Raw genomic sequence first — 24,821 nt, 5'->3', positions numbered from 1 at the left:
TCAAGTAAGGATTTCACACTCCCACTCACAACGGCACTTTCAAAGCATAAAGCCAAATGCTTCAAAATTTCATTTTGAAGCATTTTAAAAATGAATGTGTTTGAGTTTCATTGCTCCAAAGCAATGTTTTCATATAAGCAAGATAACAACCAGTTTGCAACCATGTAAGTACAGTCCTCTATTGTGAACAGACGTGTTGGCAATCTGTCTGCGTTTATAAATTAGACAACAGTTATTTGCAGATCTTCATCAATCTGCCTGAGAGTGATTGCAGTCGGTCTGAGTTGGACTGCAACTGTTTTGAGTCAGGTTGCCTCCAAGGAGGCAGTTTATTATTTTCCTTTCCTAGTTGGACAGATGGCTGTTGTTTTGTTTTTACTGTAGTGTGCTGGGCCATTAATGGCTCAGGGGCTGCAGCGTATCCGCGCCAACACCTAAGGCCAACGTGGAGTCACCGGTCAGACTAACATAAAGAAAAAATCTGTTAAATTACACATTTGTATTCATTAAGTCACAGACAATGAAAACAAGCAGAAATCAAGATGTAATATTTTTATAATTTTATTGATGTTAAATTAAAGTCCCAGCTTAGTTATGTTATCAGTGCAAGTCACTTCAATCTGTATAGCACCAAAGGAAACAATGGTGTTTTCAAGGTGCTTCACACTGTAAGGTAACAACTTACAGTATTAAAAAGAAAACCCCAAAAGAACAAACCCCTCTGAGCAAGCACGAGGCGACAGTGGGAAGGAAAAACTCCCTTTTAAGAGGAAGAAACCTTCGACAGAACCAGGCTCAGGGCGGGGTGGCCATCTGCCGCGACCATTCCTGGGGATTTCAAAAATGACTTGATCTGATCTAAATGTAAAACTAGCTCATTTAAAGTGTCCAGTGAGTTTTAGAAAATATTTTGCTGTTGATATCACGACGTCACTATAAAGTGGAAACTTTGTTTCTTCCCTTACACCTCCCAAAAAATGCACGCACCGATGAGAAGCACTTAGATATGCAACTTGGTTCTGGGAATATCTTTCTTTTGAAAGTTTTAACAATATCTTCATCAAGATCTTGGAAGTTTAATTGCCAGAATGTCACCAAAGATGCATGCTTCCATCTTTTACAGAGGGATTTGAAAACCCTCTCGCTGAGTTTCTTGAACTTCTCTGGTGGGATTTTGTCGTATCTGGCCCTGATTTCAGTCCAGATTTTCATGGTAAGCCGGTTGGAGATAGCTTCAGCACTTTCAATGCTGAAGACTGTGCCTGATTTTTTTGAAACCTGGGAAATCAGTCCTTCCACAAAGATTTCCACTGAAAGTCTGCATCTTTCTTTCTTTTCATATGATTCCAGTCTATCAGTAACTGTTACTGCCAACAGGTGTTCTTGGAATACTGAAGTAGTTATGATATTAAATATTGGTTGTTCCATTAAATTCATTGAATCCTCCTCCCCACTCCTCCCCATTTTCAATGATATTAGTGACAATTTATGTAATTTGTCACAAATATCAGTGAAAATCGCATTAGCAATGCAGTCAAAATAATTCTGCACTTTTCGGTCTAAATGCAAATCCATCCCCTTGAATTTGTCCAAGAGTAGATCCAACAAACGTTTTTGGTGAGAATGAGGGCACTTTAAAAGTTTACCAAGCTTTGAAAGCACAGCCTGAATTAATGTCTCTAACCATCTTTCAAAGTCTAAGGTTTTTTCAGGTGGCTCACAGTCTACAGAAGATCTGTGATGCTGTATCTTTTTATATGACTCCGTTTGACTTACGTTTGTTAACGGTGGGATGCTGGCTTCATGTTCAACACAGGATTTCTGCTGCTGGGGATCTGGAATTGGATTGTTTTCTGCTTTTGCAGCACTGTGTTGGTCAGCATTTTGACAGCTTTCTTCTGTGTTAGCTGTTTCTTGGCTGTTAGCATCTATATTCTGTGCTGTATCAAACTCCTGCTCAGCAGAATCGTCCAAAAATTTCACACGTGACAAAACCGTTTTGCCAGTAGTGGTGTGGACAGAACAGTTTTCATGTACAGGGGAGTTCTGGGAAGACCTCAGTGGTGATACTGCTACTGACTGTTCACACAGGTCCATTACGTCCTCTACAAAACCTACAAGCCGCTTAGCGGTGAAGCAATCCGGATAGCCTGAGATAAGCTCTCCCCACTGCTTGATCGAAAAACTACTGAACAAGTTATTCAAGAGGGATACCAAAGCATGTACTGTAGAATTATCCCCATTGGTCTGAACTGTTTCATCATTTGTCATTGTGTTACAGTTCGAGCTTGCCATTTCACTTTTTTGTTTTTTATGTCTAAAATGTTGTTTTGTGTTAAACTCCGTGTTTGAACGTTTAAAGCGCTGCTGTCCCGCTGTGTGAATGCGTTTCAACTGAACAGCCAGGTCTATATATAAGGTCGGTTTAAGGTTTCTTTGTAACGTCACCTGACGTTTCTTTGTAACGTCACCAGTCAAAGGACTGGCCCGCCCCGTCATAACGAAAGGGGCGGGACAAATCTGTTGCTTAGCAACTGAAAAAAAGGCACACCGCGCTGAATGCTACATCCGGCCTGCGACGGTACACCGCCTCCGCACCACCGTTTAAACATGAAGTGTGGATGTTAGAAGATCCCAAATATGGTGAGCTACTGGGAAATTACTCACGTTTTTGTTCTTGAGAGTGAGCGATAATAAGCGACATTTTATTGAGAAATTACAGTAGTCTGTCTACAAAAACTACAAAAATGACCTAAATAAGACAGAAGTACACATTCATTTTTATCGTTTTGTCAACAACAGGGCGCATGAGGTTTGTTCAGTATTTGTTGTGTCTACAAGGCTCAGGCGCCCCCATGAAGTGTCTTATTTGTATAGTTGAAAGCATTATAAAGGAACGCAAAACTAAATTACATATAATTATAATTCTTGGCACTTTCTGGTGTGTGTGAGTTAGTGTTTCTCTTTTATGATTTGTGGGTCCAGCATCAAATTCAGAATCCTTCCCATCACACATGAGGTCTTGAATAATCATCTTATTTTAAAGACCTCGTAGTTTGATAGTTTGCTCTCAGACTGTGGGCTTCCTTGTGGTTTTTAGGATATTTAGAAGTAGAAGGGGATCATCCTTCTGTGGAACCAGCTCCCAGTTTGAATGCAGGAGACGGACACTATCTCTACTTTTAAGATTAAGTTTCAAAGTTACCTTTTTGCCAACGCATATAGCTAGGGCTGAATCAGGTGACCATGAATCCTCCCTTAGTTACCCTGGGACTACCCTGCTGGGGGATTCCCACCATGTGTTTATACACCTCTCTGCATTCAATAATTAGTTCTTGTTCATCTCTGGCTCTCGTCCACAGTGTGTCTTTTGTCCCCTTTTTCGTCTCCTCATCCCCAAAGGGTCGCAGCGGGCTGCCCCTCCCTGACCGTGGTTCTGCCAGAGGGTGCTTCCTGTTAAAAGTGAGTTGTTCCTTCCCACTGTATTGAGGTTTTTTCTTTTTAATTGTAGACTTTCTACCTTACAATCTATACCACCTCGAGGAGACTGTTGTTGTGATTCAGCTCTGCATAAATACAATTAAATCGAATTAAGTGGGTTCAGCTGTTTTGTGAAATAAATGTGAGTGACATGGTAAGTAATAGCCTGCATGTAACTCATGGTAAGAAGAGCAATATCGCCCCCTCCTGGTTCAACCTTTTTTTCTTTGCAGTAATCTTTCCAATAATAATACATATGCACTAACCTCATGCTTGCTGTTAACAATAGCCTAAAGACACAAAATCAAGTTTAGTTTTTTCCTTAAGTTTATGTTTTTTTTTTATATGGTTGGCATTTATTTTGTTTCTTTTTAATAATTATATTGATTCTATTGATTGTTTGCCAAGCACTGAGGTCTCTGCTTAGACTGTGCTACTGGGATCACTGATTTAAAAATGAGGCAAAAGCACCAAAGTTGTGCTCAAAAATAGTACAGTGAGCTACAAGCTGTTGCTGTAGTAATTCTAACACACTTATTGTTTTTAAATACATACATGTTTAGTTCTTTTAAACCTAATTATATATATATTTTTTGCAAAAGTGTCACCTAAACACCCAAATATACGTAATTCAAAACTTACTTTAATTATTACCCATTTGGCTGGTAACATGGACCCAGTCTGATGGATAGTTACTGAACAGATAGTCTTTTCTTTAAAGGCTGCATTCAGAGCAAATCATTGTAAAAACAAGACAAGTCAATAAAAAACAAGTAATAACTATAATACTAAACTACAATAGAGAGAAAATCCAGTAAATATAATTATATTATGTAAAAAATATACAAATATTTACCTCTAATTTAAAAAGACATTACAAGGGTACTAGTTTCATTTTAATCTAAACATAATCTAAATTGACACTAAATCAGTTTAAATATTACAGCTGAAGGTGATTTTAATAAATGTACTGCTGCTTGACTTTGTTTTACTACTGCAGTATAATTTATCATGTACAAAAGCTCCAAATGTTGTTTCTCTGACTTAATGTTCTGATGACGTTTGTGTTACTTTGCAGGAAATAGTCAGGACCCAGATGAACCTGTGCTGGAATTCAGTGTGGGTGAGTAATATGAGCATTTATGAAGGCTGTCCATGACCTGTAATTAAATTTAGCGTCATTAGTGCCACTCATTGCAAGTGACAGTGCACATGCTTTCAGCATGGAGTCTGCTCTTATGGTAGCAAAATAAATTCAGAAAATCTCCATCAAAAAGCAGCTCAGCAGCAGAAATATATATGGTCAGCTGGTTGTGAGTTAATGAGCATGTGAAATCAGTGTGAACATTTTGAAACAACAACTCTCCAACCTCGTAATTGTAAGACTGCCTGTGCAGCCACAGGAGCCTTCAGAGAGTCTTCCTGCTTGTCTCTTGGGTTGATTTGCTCGTGTTTTCTCACCCAGTCAATGACTGTAAAAGGGCTGGACTAATTGGAGGCAGGTGTAATTGATTGCACTGATATGCTAGTCTACTTATAGCCCACATTACAAACACTGCTGTGTTATTTTGTCTCTCAGTGCAGGTATGTAATGTGACAAAACCTCTAATGATCTGATATGTTTGGGATGGATGGGCTGTGAATTATATAGTGAATTGTCTTATTTTGTCGCTCTGTGCAGGCTTTCTACTTACAGGGTGGTGGGTCTCAGAGGACAATTGCTACCCTTGTTGAAGTGAACAACGTGTGGAGTGCAACTGGCTTTGTGGCATAGCTGGCTCTGGCCTTGGACTGTGTGTTTTTACTTTGTACCTAAATGGGACACTGGACTTTTAACTACTATTCATTGTGTTTATAAATAAAATTTTAGAATTTTATTGACTGTCATCTTTTTGCCCACGGTGGAGACGGTTGGTCAGACCTAGAATCTGTGTGTGTCATCAGCAGGGTTTTGCATAAAAGAGTGTGAGCAGGTCAAAAGGTCAATTCATTTATTGTAGTTTTATGGCAGCACCCTCTAGTGGCCTTGAAGCAAACAGTCTCCTAACTAAGCCATGGCATCTCTGGTCTCTCCTACTTTTGTGTGCTCTGCTGGAGGAGCAGCATTGGATCTAGTGATACTGAGTAAGCTGATTAGGACAGGCCTGGAGAAATGTGGTTTGCATGAAGTATCAGGAAAAAAACAACCTTGTATTGTAAAATAATAATACACGAATAATAAATACTTTTCATGACATTCAGATTTCTGGACTCACGAGTTCATAGAACATTAATGTTACGAAACATTGAGAAGTCTTAAAACTACATTGTATACTTATTATTTATTTACTTTAATCAGATTTGACTGGTATTTTTAAACATTACGTTTTTGTTCCTTCAACTATTGTATTTAAGCTTATGACTCACTCACAGTATGTTTATATAACTGCCTAAAAAACGGTGAGGATGTGGCCGCAGTGGCTGAGAAGCAAGAACTTTGCTTTTTCTTCTTTTTTTTTTTCTTTTTTTTTTTTTTTTAATTGGGAAGCATAAATGAACATACCAGAAAACCCTGCACGAAGGAGCCATATTTGTTTTTTGTGTGTGCATAAGATGAAGCTTTAGTATTATTACACATATGATAAGGATGTTAGCATGCAACACACAAACTCAAGTGGTGTTGCCAAGATAGTTGCTGACTGGCAAGAAACTTCTAGAAGAAATCTGGTGACAGTCCAAAGCACAAATGAACATGTTTAATACTCGTGCAAGACCCTGTGGGAAGGTGCCAGATTGCTGTATTTTGTGTGAATCAGGAAAAGTGCACGGTGATGACTAAAGCTTATAAAACATCTCTCTCCTTATGTGTGCATATATGAGAAAGAAAATTCTGCCAAAGCAACTTTAGCTTCTTGCAAGCATCAGTACACAAAGGATGCTAACACAAAGCTAGCCAAGAACCAAGAGTGATTTTAAAGTTGAACGTATGCCGACCCCAGCAGCCAAAGGGAGCTCCGGGGAGAGCTTCTTGGGGTCCAGTGATGTGTCCTGAAGAGACGACATGAGCTCTCCCTCCTGTAGGCCCACCCCAGCAGTAGGTGCTGTCTGTCTCATTCCGAGTTAACTGCTACTCCTCTACATCTAAACGAGCCAGTTGAGGAGGTTCAGGCATCTGACAAGGGTGCCTCTTGAACGCCTCCTGGGTGAGATGTTCCAGGCATGTCCCACCAGGACAGACAGGACACACCCAGGACATGTTGGGGAGATCACAGCACTCAGCAGAGAATGCCTCAGTGTCCCCCAAATAATGGAGGAGCTGGCTCGGGAGAGTAAGGTCTGGGTCTTCTCTGCTTATGCTACTGCCACCGAAACTGGACACCAGATAAGCTCAGAAAAATGAACAACCTGTTTAAATAAAGGTTAATTTAAAAAAAATGTTTGTCATTAGCTAGTCTGTGTACATGTGCTTCTTCTCCAGTGTTGAAAATGTTAAACTCACAACCTGCACATTTTCTGGTTGCATCATCAAATAAATACCCCCAAAAGTAGTCTGAGTACTTTTACACTGGTTTTATGCTGCGATATTTTCAAAGTCTTTCACTGAACACATTCAGTCACACATTGTTCATCATTTATTGGAAGTTTATTGTTTAATGTCCTGTCTAAATAACTTCAGTCACCATTTGTATTCATTAATGAATAACTGACTTCTAATATTAAAAGAAATAGAAACTGTTGTGCTGTTGTTCACGTAGAAGGGCCTGCTGCTGGATGTCCAGACTTTGTGCGTCAGCAGGAGGGTCAGGGTACAGGGTTCGAACCTCCTCATGAGATGTCGTATCTGCTGGATAAAAGCAAGCTACATCACATCAAGGATTGTCCTAGAGCTGCCCTACAGTAACAATCAACTGACTAATATATGAAATACTTGCAGTAGCACAATAATAAACACAAAGCAAAAAAGTGTTTAGTGAAGATAAAAAACCCCATCAAAGTTTTAGTTTGGATAAAGGGAGACAGAGCACCAATCTAAACAAGTCTAAACCATCTGGCACCTCCACACTTGTAAGAACAGCATGACCAAAGTGATTGTAGGAGGAAACAACCTTGACTTCCTTTACATAGCTTAGTACTGAGAATAAAAGAAAAGCATGATTAGAATTATTTGTGCTTCTTCTTCTTTCGGCTGCTCCCTTTAGAGGTCGCTACAGTGGATCATCCGCCTCCATCTCTCTATTTCTAGCATCCTCCTCAGTCACACCAACCCCCTGCATGTCCACCTTCACTACATCCACAAATCCTTTCTGTGGTTGTCTGAAAACATCATCCACGGAGACTCTTGCCTGATCTCATCTGTCAGCCTCTCCATCACCAGTGCAAACAAGAAGGGGCTCAGAGCCTCTCTCTGATGTAATCTCAACCCATCACATACTTCTCTGCCCCTCAGGACTTTCTTATGCAGCACCACAGTTACTCTCTTCGCACCTTATCATAGCCTTCACTCCTACCCTCTCTATGCCTCCCGTCTCCATCCTCTTCAGAGTTGCCTCACTTCCTTCTCTAATTCAATTTTCGTCCAAAGTACTCCTTCTCCCTTCTCAACACACTTTCTTCACATTAGCACATTTCCATCTCTATACTTGGTTACTCTCTTCCAGCACAATTTATGTGCCTTGCCATTCATTAAAAATCATTTTCTCCTTAGTGTCCAGCCTCACATACAACTCACTACAAGCCTTTTCCTGTGCCAGTGACACCTCTCTCTTTGCTGTGCACCTAGCCTTTTAGTACTCCTTCCTTCAGCTCCCTGACTATCCCACTCTTTCTTTGCCAGTCTCTTCCTTGAATACATTCCTGAATCTGTTATTATTTGTGCAATGAAAATTAAATCAAGAAAGATTTTGCTTTTACAGTCTCACTGCAGGTTGATACATTATAAGCACGCCTGTGGTTCACATAAGCATTAAAAGCTTGTATTACTCCCTGATGTTTTGCCTGTTAGCATGTGCAGCAGCTGGAGAAGGACTCCTAGCTGAAGACAGGACAGCTTCTCGATGTGCAGATTGGTCGTCTTCTACGCAGAAGCAAAGGAGAAAAACCCCAAATTAAACAGAACAACTACTTCTAATAACAAACAGACGTCTCTCTAAAACCGTGGCAGCAGTTCACCATGTCAAATGCTTTCTTGTCGTGCACAGTGACTATAACAATCAGCCCCACTGGCTGCACTGTCCTGCAGTGACATAAGTTAATTCAGCATTGCTATAAAACAATGAGGCTATTACGTTTGACCTGTACTTGCAGAATACATTCCAAAGCTTTTGTTCCCTAAAGCATTCGTCCTTCTTTGTGAGCAGTTTGTGACAAAAGAAAAGCCCAGAAACAGGCACCAGTTCAAAGGCATTTCTCAGATGATTTGCTGTAAACTTGAATACAAGCACAGATGAATAAATGTCTTGTAAAACATTGTACTGAATACATTCTTCACTACGAATATCAAATTAAGATCACACGTTAACAGCCCAGAGTTAGTATCGTGTCTTTGCCTCACCACATCTGGGGGTTAACTGGGTTAAATTCAACATAGCAGCGTCTCTAAATGACTGATTCTAAGCCTGGCACAAAAGATAGAAATCCCTGTTGTTCTGGCATCTTATGCCTGCACACATTACCCTGCTGTTCAGTGGTGCCTGACTGCAATACCTGTTTACCAGATTGTAGTGGGTCTCGTGTGAATCTGTGCAACCCATCTGAACCTCCAGTTGTCACCGCTCTTTCCTCAGACACCAACGTAAGGCTGACAGCAAACTGAACACTTCCTGTTGATCATCTGAAGCACGACAGGGGACTGAAGGCAGGGCAGGGATCAGGAAAATAAAGGTTTATAATTTGCACAAATCTTACCCTGCTGGCTGGGAATTTCATTGGGTGGTGGGTGGTTTGGTGCTGACACTGAGCAATTCTGTGAATGCATTTTTATTTATTTATAGAGTTGTCATACAGGGCAAAATGTGAAAAAATTTGCTGTCCTTGCAATGAGTTACTCAGAGTTCTAGACGAGCGCTGGCTAAAAACAGAGGAGGGCCTAGATGGTGCAAGATTTGCCAGCTTTTTCTGCAAGGTTGGGATGGGCGGAGAGGGCTGCCTCTGCAGGACAACAACCACCTTTTCCTCCTTCTGCTGACGTGTTTCAGCTTCATGGATCCTGCCTTGGTTTTTCAGCTTATGCTGCAGAGTAGATAAAACTATCTCTCAAAGTCCACTCCATTGTGATACATATATATTTAACATTACTGTTTCTCATTTTCTAAAGCTTAAAACAACACTAATTTGCTTTAAGACCAAGAGTGCAGCAGGTCAACTATCACAGTAAATATAAGGACTTTTTGTTAATAGGTTGTTGCATTTGCTTTGTAATGCTGACTTCACACAAACTGGACGGCAACAGGTTTTTCAACTCGAGCAATCTAAACATCACCACAGTTAAATCAAACCAGTCGTCGTCTGATTTTTGTTATGTTTAAAAACTATAGTGTCACCGTCTGCCTGAGAAATATTCTGCTACAAGTGGGCTTTGGTATTGTTTTTCTCTCCTTTTCTCTCCCTCTATCGCCTGGGCGGAGGCCATTGTGGGCTCCCGCCTTTGGCCTACATACCTGGGAGATGGTGAACACCTGCGTCTCATTAACCGGCCTCTACTTACGGGAAGAAGTTAGACTGCTCTTTGCTGTATTGTTGCTTGACTCATGTTAGTGAAGTCCTGGCTAGGACACTAGTAATCTAGTTCTCTTGGATTTTGAATCTTGTGCTAACACGTCGTTTCCCTGTGTACAGACACCCTGGACCTGCCCTTGTTCCTTACAGAAATTCTGGTACGAGAGAGGAGTGAGAGACTGGTGAGACGCCAAGAGAGACAGAAGGAGAGTGAGTGTGTTCCCCCTGCTTTTCCCTGCAGATTCCCTGGAGACCTGATCCCTGCACCCTTGTCTATAGCACTTTGACACTGTCGCACATTTAACTTGGTCTAACACAGGGCCATATAGGTTTTTCCCCTCTTAATAATAAACAACTTCATTTAGGAATTGCATTTTGTGTTTATTTGTGTCATCTTTGTTTAATATTTAAATGTATTCATCAATGTCAGAGAAAGCTCACATACTCAATACCAACAAGAAGAAAGAACTACAAATGACTAAAGTTGCAGTGAGGAAGTGAGATCTGACTAATGACAGGAAGTAAAAAGAGTCATCAGTTCAGAGACTGTGACGGTTGAGATCGACAACAAGAAAGACGTGAGGCAGAGAAGCACGATGGATGAATTCAGATGGATTCAAATGTTTTTATCTCTGATGCTGATGATTCTGATTCCAGGTAAGGATACAGGAAACATTTTATTAGCAACAAAACTAAATATTATCAGTATTACTATGGTCAATAAACTTTACAGTAAATAAGAAAGCTGAGCATGTACTGTTGTTTTAGGGAAATATGGGACATGTTTACAGACCCGAGTCTAAAATCTTCGCTCTGATTGTAAAACTGCTGCATTCTAATTTATCTTTCATATTTCTCATCAATCTTCTCAACAGTATCTGAAACTGAAATATCCATTTTTATGAAAGTTGGAGATGACGTCACTCTGCCTTGTCTAAATGTGATAGATGAGCAGAATAACTGTGACAGTACTGAATGGACCTTTGTTTCAAGACACAAAACGACAGTAGAGCTGATCACACTTGGACAGACAAAGTCAAATCAGACAGACTGAGTGTTACAGCGAACTGTTCTCTGGTTATTAAGAAGCTCACATTTGAGGAAGTTGGTCTTTATTCATGCCTACAGTACAAATTAGGAGAAATACAAACTCTAAACGCTCTGGTTCATCTGTCTCAGGTTAATCTTTTTATTATTAGTCATTGGGAAGCACCTACAAAGAAATCCGTCACAATGAGAACCTGTTCAAACCATTTGATTTTGTGACCAAAGGTGCTGGTGTAATGACTTGTAATTGTGACAGCCCTGACACTTTGATATAAGTACTTGCTTTTGATGAATATATTATCTGTTTTGATTAAGGGACTTGCTTTTGAAGCATTGACTACTTATTTTGAGCAACTGACTTTTCTTTTTGATGAGGTGACTCACTTTTGCGAGTTATCCACCATGTTTTGCAGTTTGCACCAATTGTTTTGAGAAGAGCCTTAGTAGTGGTGCAGAGATCAATTCTGTTGTGAGAAATGCACCAAAGCAACTGAGAAAAACTGTAAACTGCTCTGTGGTGACATATGGACAGTGTCATCACACCGTGAATTGGCTGATTAAACGTCAAGATATGAACAAAGATGACAAAGAAATACTGACCTCACAGACTGACTGCTCCACTACTGTGACCCTTTGGAAGTCTCACTATATCTATCCATCAAGATATGAGAAAATGAAGTGTGACGTGACTGATGCTAACACAGGAAGTGTGCAGCTGTTTACCTTTAGCTGTCAGACCTCAGATGAGGAAACAGGTGAGCTCACGATCAGCTGTTTAAAACAACTAAAAATAGCTAAAATATTAATTAGATGTATTTCAGGTGTTTGGGCAAAATAGCTTTTGTTGTGTTTATAATTTTGGGGCGATCGTGGCTCAAGAGTTGGCAGTTTGTCTTGTAATCGGAAGGTTGCCGGTTTGAGCCCCGGCTCCGACAGTCTCGGTCGTTGTGTCCTTGGGCAAGACACTTCACCTGTTGCCTACTGGTGGTGGTCAGAGGGCCCGGTGGCGCCAGTGTCCGGCAGCCTCGCCTCTGTCAGCTTGTGGGGATAGGTTAATTGATTAATCCAAAGTGCCCATAGGTGTGAATGCGGGAGTGAATGTGAGCGCGAATGATGTCTTTGTGTGTTAGCCCTGCGACAGACTGGCGACCTGTCCAGGGTGTACCCCGCCTCTCGCCCTATGACAGCTGGGAGAGGCTCCAGCACCCCCCGCGACCCTAAGAAGGATAAGTGGAAGCGAACGGATGGATGGATGGATGGAAGGGGAGACCTTGGCAGTACAATAATGGTAACATTTAACAATTTCAACCTAACACTCAAAAACACAAAAGAAAAGAAAACTAAGAACTAATGGAAAGAATATAACTGAAACCACAGGTAATAATAAACACAATGCCAATTTATTTGTCTCACAATCTGATACATTTGGTTTTGGGGTTTTTGCTTGTTTTTCACAGGTACATTATGATAAAGATGATGTTTCAATAAAGTATGAAAGCACTGGAGGCTCTGGTGTTTCTGTCAGATACCACTGATCCACAACATCAGCTCAGCAGAAAAAAACTGCTGTTGTATTATGTTGCACTATATTTTTTCATAGATTGTTTATTGCTTTATCAGTGTGCATATATGTGTTTGTATATCTGCAGTTTAGGCCTGATGATTTTATGATATTAAAAAGTGTTTTTCCATTATGTAAAATCCCAAGCAGCCAATAAAGGCTCCAGCACATGAGTTTTATTGTCACGGTACTGGGTCTCTGACCCAGTGTTTTTGTTGGTTTTAGTTATGTTCTTTGTTTATTGTAGTTCATGTATAGGTTTCCTGTTACTTTGCCTTCCCCGTGTCCCGTGTCTAGTTACCCTTGTCTCCATGTTCCTTCTGCCTCCCCAGTGAGTTGTGTCTTTTGTCACTCCTGTCTCTCTGCTCCGTGTTCAGTTTGTTCAGTGTCAAGTCAGCGTCTTTGTGTTATATTTCCTGTTACTGTGACGTTCCCTTGTCTCATGTCAGTGTTTGTGGTTTTGCTTTGGTCTTTTCATGTTTGATTACTCCCACCTGCACCTTGCTCTTGTGTCTCATTCCCTCGTTATCCCTCAGTGTATTTAAGCCCTGTGTTTTCCTTGTTCTGTGTTGTGTTGTACGGTGTGTGTTTACCTGTGTGCACCTCTCTGTGTGCTTAGTAGGGATGGGTATCGTTTAGGTTTTATCCGATACCGGTGCCAAATCGGTACTTTTGAAATGGTGCCGGTGCTTAAACGGTGCTCGAACCGGTGCTCGAACCGGTGCTTAAAGAATGGAGAACACAAAATTGGTCCAAAAACCTCTCATGTTCAGCTGGTTTTTTTTGTAAAAAGATAACAATGTTAGCCTTTTCTGCAGCTATGTGGCATATATGGCATCACTCTTGGCTGGAAGCAGTGCTTAAACAATGGAAAAAACACAAACTTTGTCCAAAACCTCTCATGTTTAGCTGTTTCCCACTTTTTCTTTGGTCATTTTAGCCTTTTTGGCCAGGGTGAAGGGAGTATCTGCCATCAAACAAGAAGACAGCCGCATGCAGCTATGATGATGTTTGCTAGTTCACCTTACATGCATTAATGTAATAACGTGGTTAGCCTACTCAACGTAAATTAGCTACTCACGCAGAGAAGAACGGCTGCTGCTGCATCATCATCCTCATCATTTCTGCTACACTGGCAGGGCTAGGGGCCAGGACTCTATTCTTCGGGTTTTTGGGGGATGTTGCTCCGGGTCCGATAACTGGCACCCCACCCGACGTGCACGGTGTGAGGTCTCGCAGCAAGCTATCAAATACGCAATGGCGTGTCCAGCGGGGTGGCCTGGGGGGGCACAGGCCACCCCCCAAACCAGACTGGCCACCCCAGGTGCCACCCCAAAGGCAAAACAATAAAATTCAATCAAATATCAAATGTCCGATTATGTTTTCACGGTGACGCTCAGATATCCGAGTGTAAGTGAATGCAGCATCGCTTCTGCGCTATGCGCATCACGTTAGCAAAGGTAGGAGAGCCAAGCGCGAAAGATGGCACTGCAGGAAACAATTTTTCGGTGAAAGAAAATGAGGACAGAATAAATGTCCCGGTAAGTAATATCAAGTTTGTTGAGTTTAGTAAACTTCGGTGAAATTAGAATACCAAGGAAAAAAATAACACTTAAAGAATTATTGCAGCTGTGGAATATTTCAGACAGTATGCTACTGAGGGCAGCTAACATAAGAGTTATGCGTTATAAGATATAATCTAAGTCGTAACATTGCTGTATGGAGCTGCAGATTTGGTTGCAGGTTAACATAGCTGGACTGGCCATCGGGCATACCGGGCATATCCCCAGTGACTTATTTTTTATTTTTTTTGTAATGGCATGAACAATGAGAGGTGGTGGATTGGCCAGATGCAGGTCGATGTGTAGAAATAACTCCGTTGTTTGGTGGTGGCTATGACGGGGCTTCCACAGAGGCAACAGGTGGATGAGGGAAGGGGAGGCAGGAGGAGAGACCCGAAGCAGCCACCAGTCCGAGTGTCAGGTGAACTGAACTTCAGGTAAGAAGTTATGACCTGCAGTCTATCTGGGTCAGATATAAACCAAGTTTAGGTGGAGTTTATTTTCATGTTGCTGACTTTTTACTGTCAGTTGCAATAACTCATACTGCGTTCTAGCCAGTTTGACGGAGTTTTTATACAGCTGGGTGGGTGCTATGATGTTACTGATAGTGAACTTTATTTTATTCATAAGGTTAGTAGAGTTGCCAACGGCTCCTTAAAAAAATGGAATGGTCCCTCATTCAGAGAAAATATTACACGTTTCGTATTGAGCTGAGAAGAGACGCAGTTTGTCCCGGACTTTAGCTAGAATGGAAAAAAGGCACAAAGCTGGATTTATTCTGTCTTTATGCTGCACAGCTGCCTCTTCTCTCATTCTCTCCCCCTCCCTCTCCTGTTGCTACTTCAATCATGAAACTGATCAATGATCAGCTGATCGGCTTTTCTCTCTTGTTTATCGCCCACTTTGCGCCAGAAAGAGGAAACCAGCAGATGTTGCGCTAAACAACAGCAGCACGTTTAAGCTTGATCGGCTGTTGTTAGAATGTATTTAATATTAATTTCTAGTATCAGCTGATGTTTGCTGGAGCCACAGCTGTAAAGCTGCTGGTCATGATGTCTGTTTAGATATGTGGTGAGAGGGAAACATGAAGATGAAACCAGGAGATGTCCTTACTGAACCATCAGAGCTGAACAGGTGATGGAGAAACAGGTTTACCTTTTAGGTGACATGAATGAGTTGAAGGGAAGTTATGAACTGTTTCTGAGAGACAAATAACACCAGGATCCTTTTTTATGTAGCAGACAGCTGGTAACTGTGCAGGGGCGGGTCTAGCAAAGTTTTGCCAGGGGGCCAGGTAGGGCATTAACAGGGAAAGGTGGGCACAAAGAAATACTTTTCTTTCTTATTCTCATTTAAAATACCTAGTTTTTATTAAATAATTATCTAAATCTTACAACCAAAGTTTTTATCTGACGTAAAATGTATAGAAATCATACATATACCAACAAGACTGTACATCACTGTCACAACAGCATTTGTTTTCAGTCAAAGTCTTTATGGCTTTACTACCTGGTGGGTCGGTCTGTAGTAAAAATGCCCAATTTTTTTGTCCCAGTCCAGCCCTGCAGGTTAATACTGGCAGTGTCACCATGCCAGCTGACTGTATTTTATCATCAGCCAGTGTTGTTCTTTATCAATATTACCAAAGTTTACGATAAGGCAGCATAGAAAGTATTTACTTGCTTTCAGGTTTCATTCAAATGTTAGTCTTTTCAGTTGTTTCCCCACTTTTTTCCTGTTTCAAAATCAAACACCAGTTTGTGAGAAGATTATCTTCTTTTTTTAACAGGCAGATAAAGTTTTGCATTGGCATTGGCTAATTTGTCAATTGTTTGTTACAAATGTTCGTATTTTAATTTTCAAAAATGTTTTTGCCCAAAACATATGTGCACTATATGTCAGTAAAAATACTATGCAAATATTGTTGTCCTTGACTGCTGAGTAAACACTGACAAAGCACTGATTGTATCTCTTGTACTTTATCAACGCAGTATCTAAAAACTTTGCACCGTAGTGGTTAAAATCTCATTCTAATAAGAGTTAAAAGTGCATTTGGTTATTAGGTTTATAGGATTATTGAATTATGGTTAAGGGTTGGTAGAATTTTTTTTTAAAACATTATCTGCCAATTAAATCTGCCACCCTTCTCCAAATCTGTGCCCCTACCTGGCCCCCCCAACAAAAATTTTCTAGACACGCCACTGTACACAGATGGTCTGAATTTGTGAAGCGAGTGGTATCGCATTTATCGAAGTCGGCTCCTCGTTGTTTTTTCTAAGCCACGATTAGGCTCATTGAGAGCAGGCATGTGCATGCAGACAGTGTTTGTTTTTACATCTGGTGGGTAACGTCCCTCCCTATATTTTTGGAACAGTACCTCTGAAGCTTGATTTAGATTTCTGCAGGAAATTTACGTTCTAACTTCAGATGTAACACCTCTTAACACTAAACCGGTCCATCACGCTGTTGTTTCCAGTTACAGCGTATATTTCCTGCTGAAGCATATTTCAGGCATAAGACAGAAACATTACAAAAATATACACCTGCAGGCCACTCTATTGTCTTTATTTGACTAAATGCACTAAATTGCTGCCACAAGCTTTTGAACACATGTACCTAATAAAGTGGCTGGTGAGTGTCCTCAGTCCCAGCTCGGATACAGATGTGTCGGTGTGTCTTTGTTCCCTGCAGTAGTGCCCTCTCCAGCTCAGTCATCATCCACATACCCCAGGACACTGTCCGAGCCAAAGAGATCATCGCCTACGTCAACACGCTGAAGACTCAGGTCAGCTATTACGCAGAGAGGCTGTCTCAAGCTGCCAAAGACCAATCGGCCAGCGGACTGGAGTGGACGCTCGCCAGTCTGGTTGACAAGGTACTAAAAGTGTTTGACGTTACGTGGGGACGCTTCATATTTCATTCATACCCTCTTCCTTTCAGACCCGTCAGCTGGTGGCAGTGTGCGGCTGCAAGCTGCTAGCTTCAGCTATTTAGGCCCTGAACGCGGTACGAGTACATCGCAACCAAAGCTTCTCCTTCCGCTGAGTCTGAACAAGTAGTGCTCCGCAATGACCAGGATACGCTGAGAGCAAAGTACAGCGGTCACAACAGCCAGTCGTCACTGCACGTGGACTGGCACGAAGAGGAGTGGGTGAGTTGATCAGCAGTTATTGGCTGTTTTCTGATTCCAGATTTTTTATTTCTTTAGCATGACAACAGACAAGCTTAGTTTCTTGGCACACATTGTGGATACAGCTTGATATCTTAACTACACTCTGAACTCTGTTTTTCTTTTCTTGTTGCTTCTTCTTCTTCTTGAGTCATCCCTCTCATGTTGATTTCCAGCTCAGGTCACTCCTTACTTTTAAGAAGTTGGAGGATTCGTGAGCAGATTTTTCCTTCACCATATCAGCCGACTTTATTCTATGAGAAAATACTCTTAAATGACTCGTCTTTAAAAAGTGTTCAGTGTTTTATGTCTGGTCTGTGTGTCATCTTTGTCTTTACAATGTTGCAGCAATACTTTAGTAATGATATGATATGATATGATATGATATGATATACCTTTATTAGTCCCACAAGGGGAAATTTAAATGTTGGTTTAGTGTAAGCTCAGCTTTTTAACTAATGTAAGAAGTGTTATGACTGACTCGTTTTTAATACCTAAATCTGGCCTCAGTGCACAAACCTAAATGAATCGGTACATATGAAAGCGCCCAAGTCACGAGCTGTGTTCAAGGACATGGATAAAACAAAAAGGTTCAAATTTGTGCCCAAAAACCCCACAAATCAGTGTCACTGTTTTAAAATCTGCTGCGAGACCGCTCTAAATGTCAGCTTTTTCTTTACGTAAAGACTGGGGTCTGTAACATATCAGCTCGTTTCTTATTTATTAAAGAACATGCCTGACACCAGGCTTTTGAGTTAACGGCTCCATTCGATCTCTGCAAGTATTTTTAAGTATTTTTAGGTTCTTTCCAGCAGGATTTGTGGCTAGTTCTGGAGCTTGACCCTAAAAGATTTCAGTGTGTCGGTGCTTCTGCTTTCCCTGTTGTCCTTCTCTTCCGTCTTTATTTCTGTTTCTGTCAAATTTAAAAACAACTGCACTCTGAAATACACACTCTTTGCAAGATGTTGTCTAAACTAGTGGTTGGAAGGCATATTTGTGTTTGGTCTCTGATGGTTTATTTACACTTTTTGCAGGCCACGCCCACGGACTACAGCGCCATGATGAGCAACAAAGCCAAGAAGTCTATTGACTTCCTTCTGATGCAGGACACCGCCCCGACGATAGCCACGGACGTGTCACTGCAGTACCGCCTCGACATCGTCTTCTGCCAAACGGTCACCTACACATATTTTAATTATTGTATGTCTGAGCTGATGCGTTTATCCTGGAGTGACTCAGAGTGAAGGAGAAGGCCAAGAAGAAGTGTAAATATCATAGAAGCAAGGAGTTCAGAGCTCTACGACTTAGTGTCTTTATGGTATTTATGTGTGTAATGGAGACCAGGGGTTCCATTACCCTTACTTGTATTTTTATTAATTGACTGACTGATTTGTATTTAAAAACCGTAATGAAGAAAAACACACACTGGTTGATTGTGATTCTTTATTAGGCTTTTTGGGTTGTTAATTAAGTGACTCGTTAAAGGTGAAGAGACAGGGGGACTGGCCATCCTACCTGTGTCAGGAAAAGAACCTGTGTTAGAGCTGTTCACATTTAATCATTTGTCTGTAACCTAAATTAGTTGTATATGTAAAAAGAGAAGTGTTAACAGTACTCACTTTGTAAAGAGTAAAAGCAGCTCAATCACCTGCTTATGAGCTCCTGGAGAAAACCAATGTGCCAGGCTAGGGGAGTGTGTTGGAGTGATTTTGTTAAAAGTTGTCATTATTGTGCTTGGACCTTGTCTTGAACTGTATGTTCAGATATTTTCTGTTCCTCCCCCACATGTAGGATGTTGGGGATGTTACTAGCTATAGTTTTCAACTTCAGGCACAATCTATGTAAGATTCTGGTTTCCTTATTTGGTAAGGAGTGTTCACTTCCTGCCCTTTATGGGCTCACCATGTAAATGGTGGACTGTTAGAGAGGTTAAGCCATATACGAGGTTGAGGGGAGATGACCCTTTTATGACTAGAGATGCGGTTAAAACGTTTGTAAGCAGGAAGTCACGTATACAGACACACATACACTCTCTCTCACTCACACACACACACACACACACACACACACACACACACACACACAGTGCCTTAGCTTTTACCACACAACATATGGGGTTTACAATGGGCGGTTGTGTAACTGTTTTCATTCAATAAAAGGCTGCGAGTGGAGGCTGGAGTTGGAGTTGTCTGAGTTTGGGTGTAGAGCTTGCAACTCTGAGAATCCGACCAGGCTTCCCCTGCACAAGTAAAAACCAATCGAACTCTGATTGTCTTACTTTGTTCTGAGTCAGCGAGGGCTGAAACCTAACTGTGGTTAAGGTGTTTTAATGCAGCGGTCCCCAACCGCCGGGCCACGGACCGTCGTTTGGTCGAGAGATGAGGCTCGGGTGTGAAATGTATGGTTTTCAGAGTTTTTATCGTTTTTTATCGTTATTTTGTTATCGTTTTTATCGTTAACTCTGTTTTCCTGGGTCTTTCACGTGTGTTATGAATAAATCTTCTTTTTTTCCGGTATCGGTACTAGTTTTATTTTGTTGTATTTATCTGTGACACCTTAAAGGCCGGTCCGTGAAAGTATTGTCGGGCATAAACCGGTCCGTGGCGCAAAAAAGGTTGGGGACCGCTGTTTTAATGTATATAGAAGAGACTGAAGTTTATATGTTATGGAGTTATTTATAGGACTTGTTACAAATCTTCATATGTCTATGATGTGTTATATCAGCCCGTTCTCACTCCCGAGGCGTAACATGTCGACGTTTTGTCACGTCCCGCGGCGTTCCTGAGGAACGTGAAAGGAGACCTTCGGCGTTCTTATGGTACGCGGCGGGCTATGGCTGGAATCCAGTTCAATGACGCTCCCGCGGTAATAGACGTTCCAGCCCTGTATTCCAGCCCTAAACCTAACCTTATCCCTAGCCCTGACCATAACCTTATTCCTGACCTTAACCAGGACTTTAATGATGTTAAATAGCGTGTTTCTAAGCGATTTGAAGAAAAAGAGCAAACATGTGTAGATTCAGTCCAGACAGTTCTCATATTTCCTCTTTTTTCCGAGGTCGTCATTCAGGAACGTGGTGGGTAGCCGAAAACGTAATATGGTGACGATTTGTCACCTAGCGTAAAATGTTACGCTTTGGGAGTGAGAACGTGTTGGTTATATTGTAGTGGTTTTCTTATGGGGAGGGTTTTGTTTCCCTTTGGTTTGCTGACCCCCAGACTTGGTCTATTCCAGATGCTCACCTGAATCAGGTAGAGTATAACAGGAAGCCATTTGCTTTTCAGAAGGGTTGGATTCTTTGCTGTATCACCATGTGTTCTCATTAATAAAGTACATTTTACTCCAGTCTCGTGCTATTTTAGTGGAAGTGACCCATGACCGTCGGCCAAAACTGACAATATGACTATTAAAAGTCTGAGTAATACTGTAATTTTCTGCTGCTCATTCCTGTGCAATATCCCATCTGACCTCCCGTCATATTTCTTTTCAAGATTTTCTTATTTAATCACTAGTGTACATATATTTATAGATACATATATAAATATATTTAGTCATCTTTTCTCTTTTACCACGTCTCTCTAATATTTTGCTCTTTACTATTTTTCTATTTTTTATTTTATTTTATTATATTTTATTATATTTTCTTCTACTGTACCATGCTGCTGAGTGACTGCTGCTCGTCAAACACATTTCATTGCAATGTTGACCCTGTGCTAACTTGCATATGACAAATAAAACTGAAAACTGATAAAACTGAAAACAGTAAAGGCAAAGGGAACACATCAAGTAAGGATTTCACACTCCCACTCACAACGGCACTTTCAAAGCATAAAGCCAAATGCTTCAAAATTTCATTTTGAAGCATTTTAAAAATGAATGTGTTTGAGTTTCATTGCTCCAAAGCAATGTTTTCATATAAGCAAGATAACAACCAGTTTGCAACCATGTAAGTACAGTCCTCTATTGTGAACAGACGTGTTGGCAATCTGTCTGCGTTTATAAATTAGACAACAGTTATTTGCAGATCTTCATCAATCTGCCTGAGAGTGATTGCAGTCGGTCTGAGTTGGACTGCAACTGTTTTGAGTCAGGTTGCCTCCAAGGAGGCAGTTTATTATTTTCCTTTCCTAGTTGGACAGATGGCTGTTGTTTTGTTTTTACTGTAGTGTGCTGGGCCATTAATGGCTCAGGGGCTGCAGCGTATCCGCGCCAACACCTAAGGCCAACGTGGAGTCACCGGTCAGACTAACATAAAGAAAAAATCTGTTAAATTACACATTTGTATTCATTAAGTCACAGACAATGAAAACAAGCAGAAATCAAGATGTAATATTTTTATAATTTTATTGATGTTAAATTAAAGTTCCAGCTTAGTTATGTTATCAGTGCAAGTCACTTCAATCTGTATAGCACCAAAGGAAACAATGGTGTTTTCAAGGTGCTTCACACTGTAAGGTAACAACTTACAGTATTAAAAAGAAAACCCCAAAAGAACAAACCCCTCTGAGCAAGCACGAGGCGACAGTGGGAAGGAAAAACTCCCTTTTAAGAGGAAGAAACCTTCGACAGAACCAGGCTCAGGGCGGGGTGGCCATCTGCCGCGACCATTCCTGGGGATTTCAAAAATGACTTGATCTGATCTAAATGTAAAACTAGCTCATTTAAAGTGTCCAGTGAGTTTTAGAAAATATTTTGCTGTTGATATCACGACGTCACTATAAAGTGGAAACTTTGTTTCTTCCCTTACACCTCCCAAAAAATGCACGCACCGATGAGAAGCACTTAGATATGCAACTTGGTTCTGGGAATATCTTTCTTTTGAAAGTTTTAACAATATCTTCATCAAGATCTTGGAAGTTTAATTGCCAGAATGTCACCAAAGATGCATGCTTCCATCTTTTACAGAGGGATTTGAAAACCCTCTCGCTGAGTTTCTTGAACTTCTCTGGTGGGATTTTGTCGTATCTGGCCCTGATTTCAGTCCAGATTTTCATGGTAAGCCGGTTGGAGATAGCTTCAGCACTTTCAATGCTGAAGACTGTGCCTGATTTTTTTGAAACCTGGGAAATCAGTCCTTCCACAAAGATTTCCACTGAAAGTCTGCATCTTTCTTTCTTTTCATATGATTCCAGTCTATCAGTAACTGTTACTGCCAACAGGTGTTCTTGGAATACTGAAGTAGTTATGATATTAAATATTGGTTGTTCCATTAAATTCATTGAATCCTCCTCCCCACTCCTCCCCATTTCCAATGATATTAGTGACAATTTATGTAATTTGTCACAAATATCAGTGAAAATCGCATTAGCAATGCAGTCAAAATAATTCTGCACTTTTCGGTCTAAATGCAAATCCATCCCCTTGAATTTGTCCAAGAGTAGATCCAACAAACGTTTTTGGTGAGAATGAGGGCACTTTAAAAGTTTACCAAGCTTTGAAAGCACAGCCTGAATTAATGTCTCTAACCATCTTTCAAAGTCTAAGGTTTTTTCAGGTGGCTCACAGTCTACAGAAGATCTGTGATGCTGTATCTTTTTATATGACTCCGTTTGACTTACGTTTGTTAACGGTGCAATGGCGTGTCCAGCGGGGTGGCCGGGGGGGGGCACAGGCCACCCCCCAAACCAGACTGGCCACCCCAGGTGCCACCCCAAAGGCAAAACAATAAAATTCAATCAAATATCAAATGTCCGATTATGTTTTCACGGTGACGCTCAGATATCCGAGTGTAAGTGAATGCAGCATCGCTTCTGCGCTATGCGCATCACGTTAGCAAAGGTAGGAGAGCCAAGCGCGAAAGATGGCACTGCAGGAAACAATTTTTCGGTGAAAGAAAATGAGGACAGAATAAATGTCCCGGTAAGTAATATCAAGTTTGTTGAGTTTAGTAAACTTCGGTGAAATTAGAATACCAAGGAAAAAAATAACACTTAAAGAATTATTGCAGCTGTGGAATATTTCAGACAGTATGCTACTGAGGGCAGCTAACATAAGAGTTATGCGTTATAAGATATAATCTAAGTCGTAACATTGCTGTATGGAGCTGCAGATTTGGTTGCAGGTTAACATAGCTGGACTGGCCATCGGGCATACCGGGCATATCCCCAGTGACTTATTTTTTATTTTTTTTGTAATGGCATGAACAATGAGAGGTGGTGGATTGGCCAGATGCAGGTCGATGTGTAGAAATAACTCCGTTGTTTGGTGGTGGCTATGACGGGGCTTCCACAGAGGCAACAGGTGGATGAGGGAAGGGGAGGCAGGAGGAGAGACCCGAAGCAGCCACCAGTCCGAGTGTCAGGTGAACTGAACTTCAGGTAAGAAGTTATGACCTGCAGTCTATCTGGGTCAGATATAAACCAAGTTTAGGTGGAGTTTATTTTCATGTTGCTGACTTTTTACTGTCAGTTGCAATAACTCGTACTGCGTTCTAGCCAGTTTGACGGAGTTTTTATACAGCTGGGTGGGTGCTATGATGTTACTGATAGTGAACTTTATTTTATTCATAAGGTTAGTAGAGTTGCCAATGGCTCCTTAAAAAAATGGAATGGTCCCTCATTCAGAGAAAATATTACACGTTTCGTATTGAGCTGAGAAGAGACCCAGTTTGTCCCGGACTTTAGCTAGAATGGAAAAAAGACACAAAGCTGGATTTATTCTGTCTTTATGCTGCACAGCTGCCTCTTCTCTCATTCTCTCCCCCTCCCTCTCCTGTTGCTACTTCAATCATGAAACTGATCAATGATCAGCTGATCGGCTTTTCTCTCTTGTTTATCGCCCACTTTGCGCCAGAAAGAGGAAACCAGCAGATGTTGCGCTAAACAACAGCAGCACGTTTAAGCTTGATCGGCTGTTGTTAGAATGTATTTAATATTAATTTCTAGTATCAGCTGATGTTTGCTGGAGCCACAGCTGTAAAGCTGCTGGTCATGATGTCTGTTTAGATATGTGGTGAGAGGGAAACATGAAGATGAAACCAGGAGATGTCCTTACTGAACCATCAGAGCTGAACAGGTGATGGAGAAACAGGTTTACCTTTTAGGTGACATGAATGAGTTGAAGGGAAGTTATGAACTGTTTCTGAGAGACAAATAACACCAGGATCCTTTTTTATGTAGCAGACAGCTGGTAACTGTGCAGGGGCGGGTCTAGCAAAGTTTTGCCAGGGGGCCAGGTAGGGCATTAACAGGGAAAGGTGGGCACAAAGAAATACTTTTCTTTCTTATTCTCATTTAAAATACCTAGTTTTTATTAAATAATTATCTAAATCTTACAACCAAAGTTTTTATCTGACGTAAAATGTATAGAA

General features: G+C 41.0%; 1 protein-coding gene across 3 annotated transcripts; it reads left to right on the top strand.

Annotated features, from left to right (window-relative positions):
• The first annotated feature begins 14,033 nt into the window (after positions 1-14,033).
• Positions 14,034-17,346, top strand: LOC309688905 (inositol polyphosphate-4-phosphatase type I A-like). Of its 3 annotated transcripts, none has more exons than XM_082504982.1 (3): positions 14,034-14,322; positions 17,035-17,218; positions 17,284-17,346. In XM_082504982.1, the coding sequence occupies exons 1-3, from the start codon at positions 14,315-14,317 to the stop codon at positions 17,335-17,337; spliced, it is 246 nt and encodes an 81-aa protein (XP_082361108.1). In that variant the 5' UTR covers positions 14,034-14,314; the 3' UTR covers positions 17,338-17,346. The 3 variants fall into 3 exon arrangements, 1 of the variants encoding a protein (XP_082361108.1); XR_014271195.1 differs by adding an exon at positions 14,695-16,683 and having other exon boundaries at positions 14,038-14,322; positions 17,035-17,340; XR_014271194.1 differs by having other exon boundaries at positions 14,034-16,683; positions 17,035-17,340.
• The last annotated feature ends 7,475 nt before the right edge of the window (positions 17,347-24,821 follow it).

The sequence above is a fragment of the Aulonocara stuartgranti genome (assembly GCF_965226115.1).
Source record: "Aulonocara stuartgranti genome assembly, chromosome: 15".
In the NCBI taxonomy this organism is placed as follows: domain Eukaryota; kingdom Metazoa; phylum Chordata; class Actinopteri; order Cichliformes; family Cichlidae; genus Aulonocara; species Aulonocara stuartgranti.
The sequence above is the reverse complement of the archived record's forward strand: the minus strand, read 5'-3'. Positions and strand labels throughout refer to the sequence as shown.

Bases quoted from the DNA above. Each gene is read 5' to 3' on its own strand.
- LOC309688905 (XM_082504982.1), top strand. The intron at 17,219-17,283 runs GTACTAAAAGTG...TCTTCCTTTCAG, and splicing joins TCGCCAGTCTGGTTGACAAG to ACCCGTCAGCTGGTGGCAGT.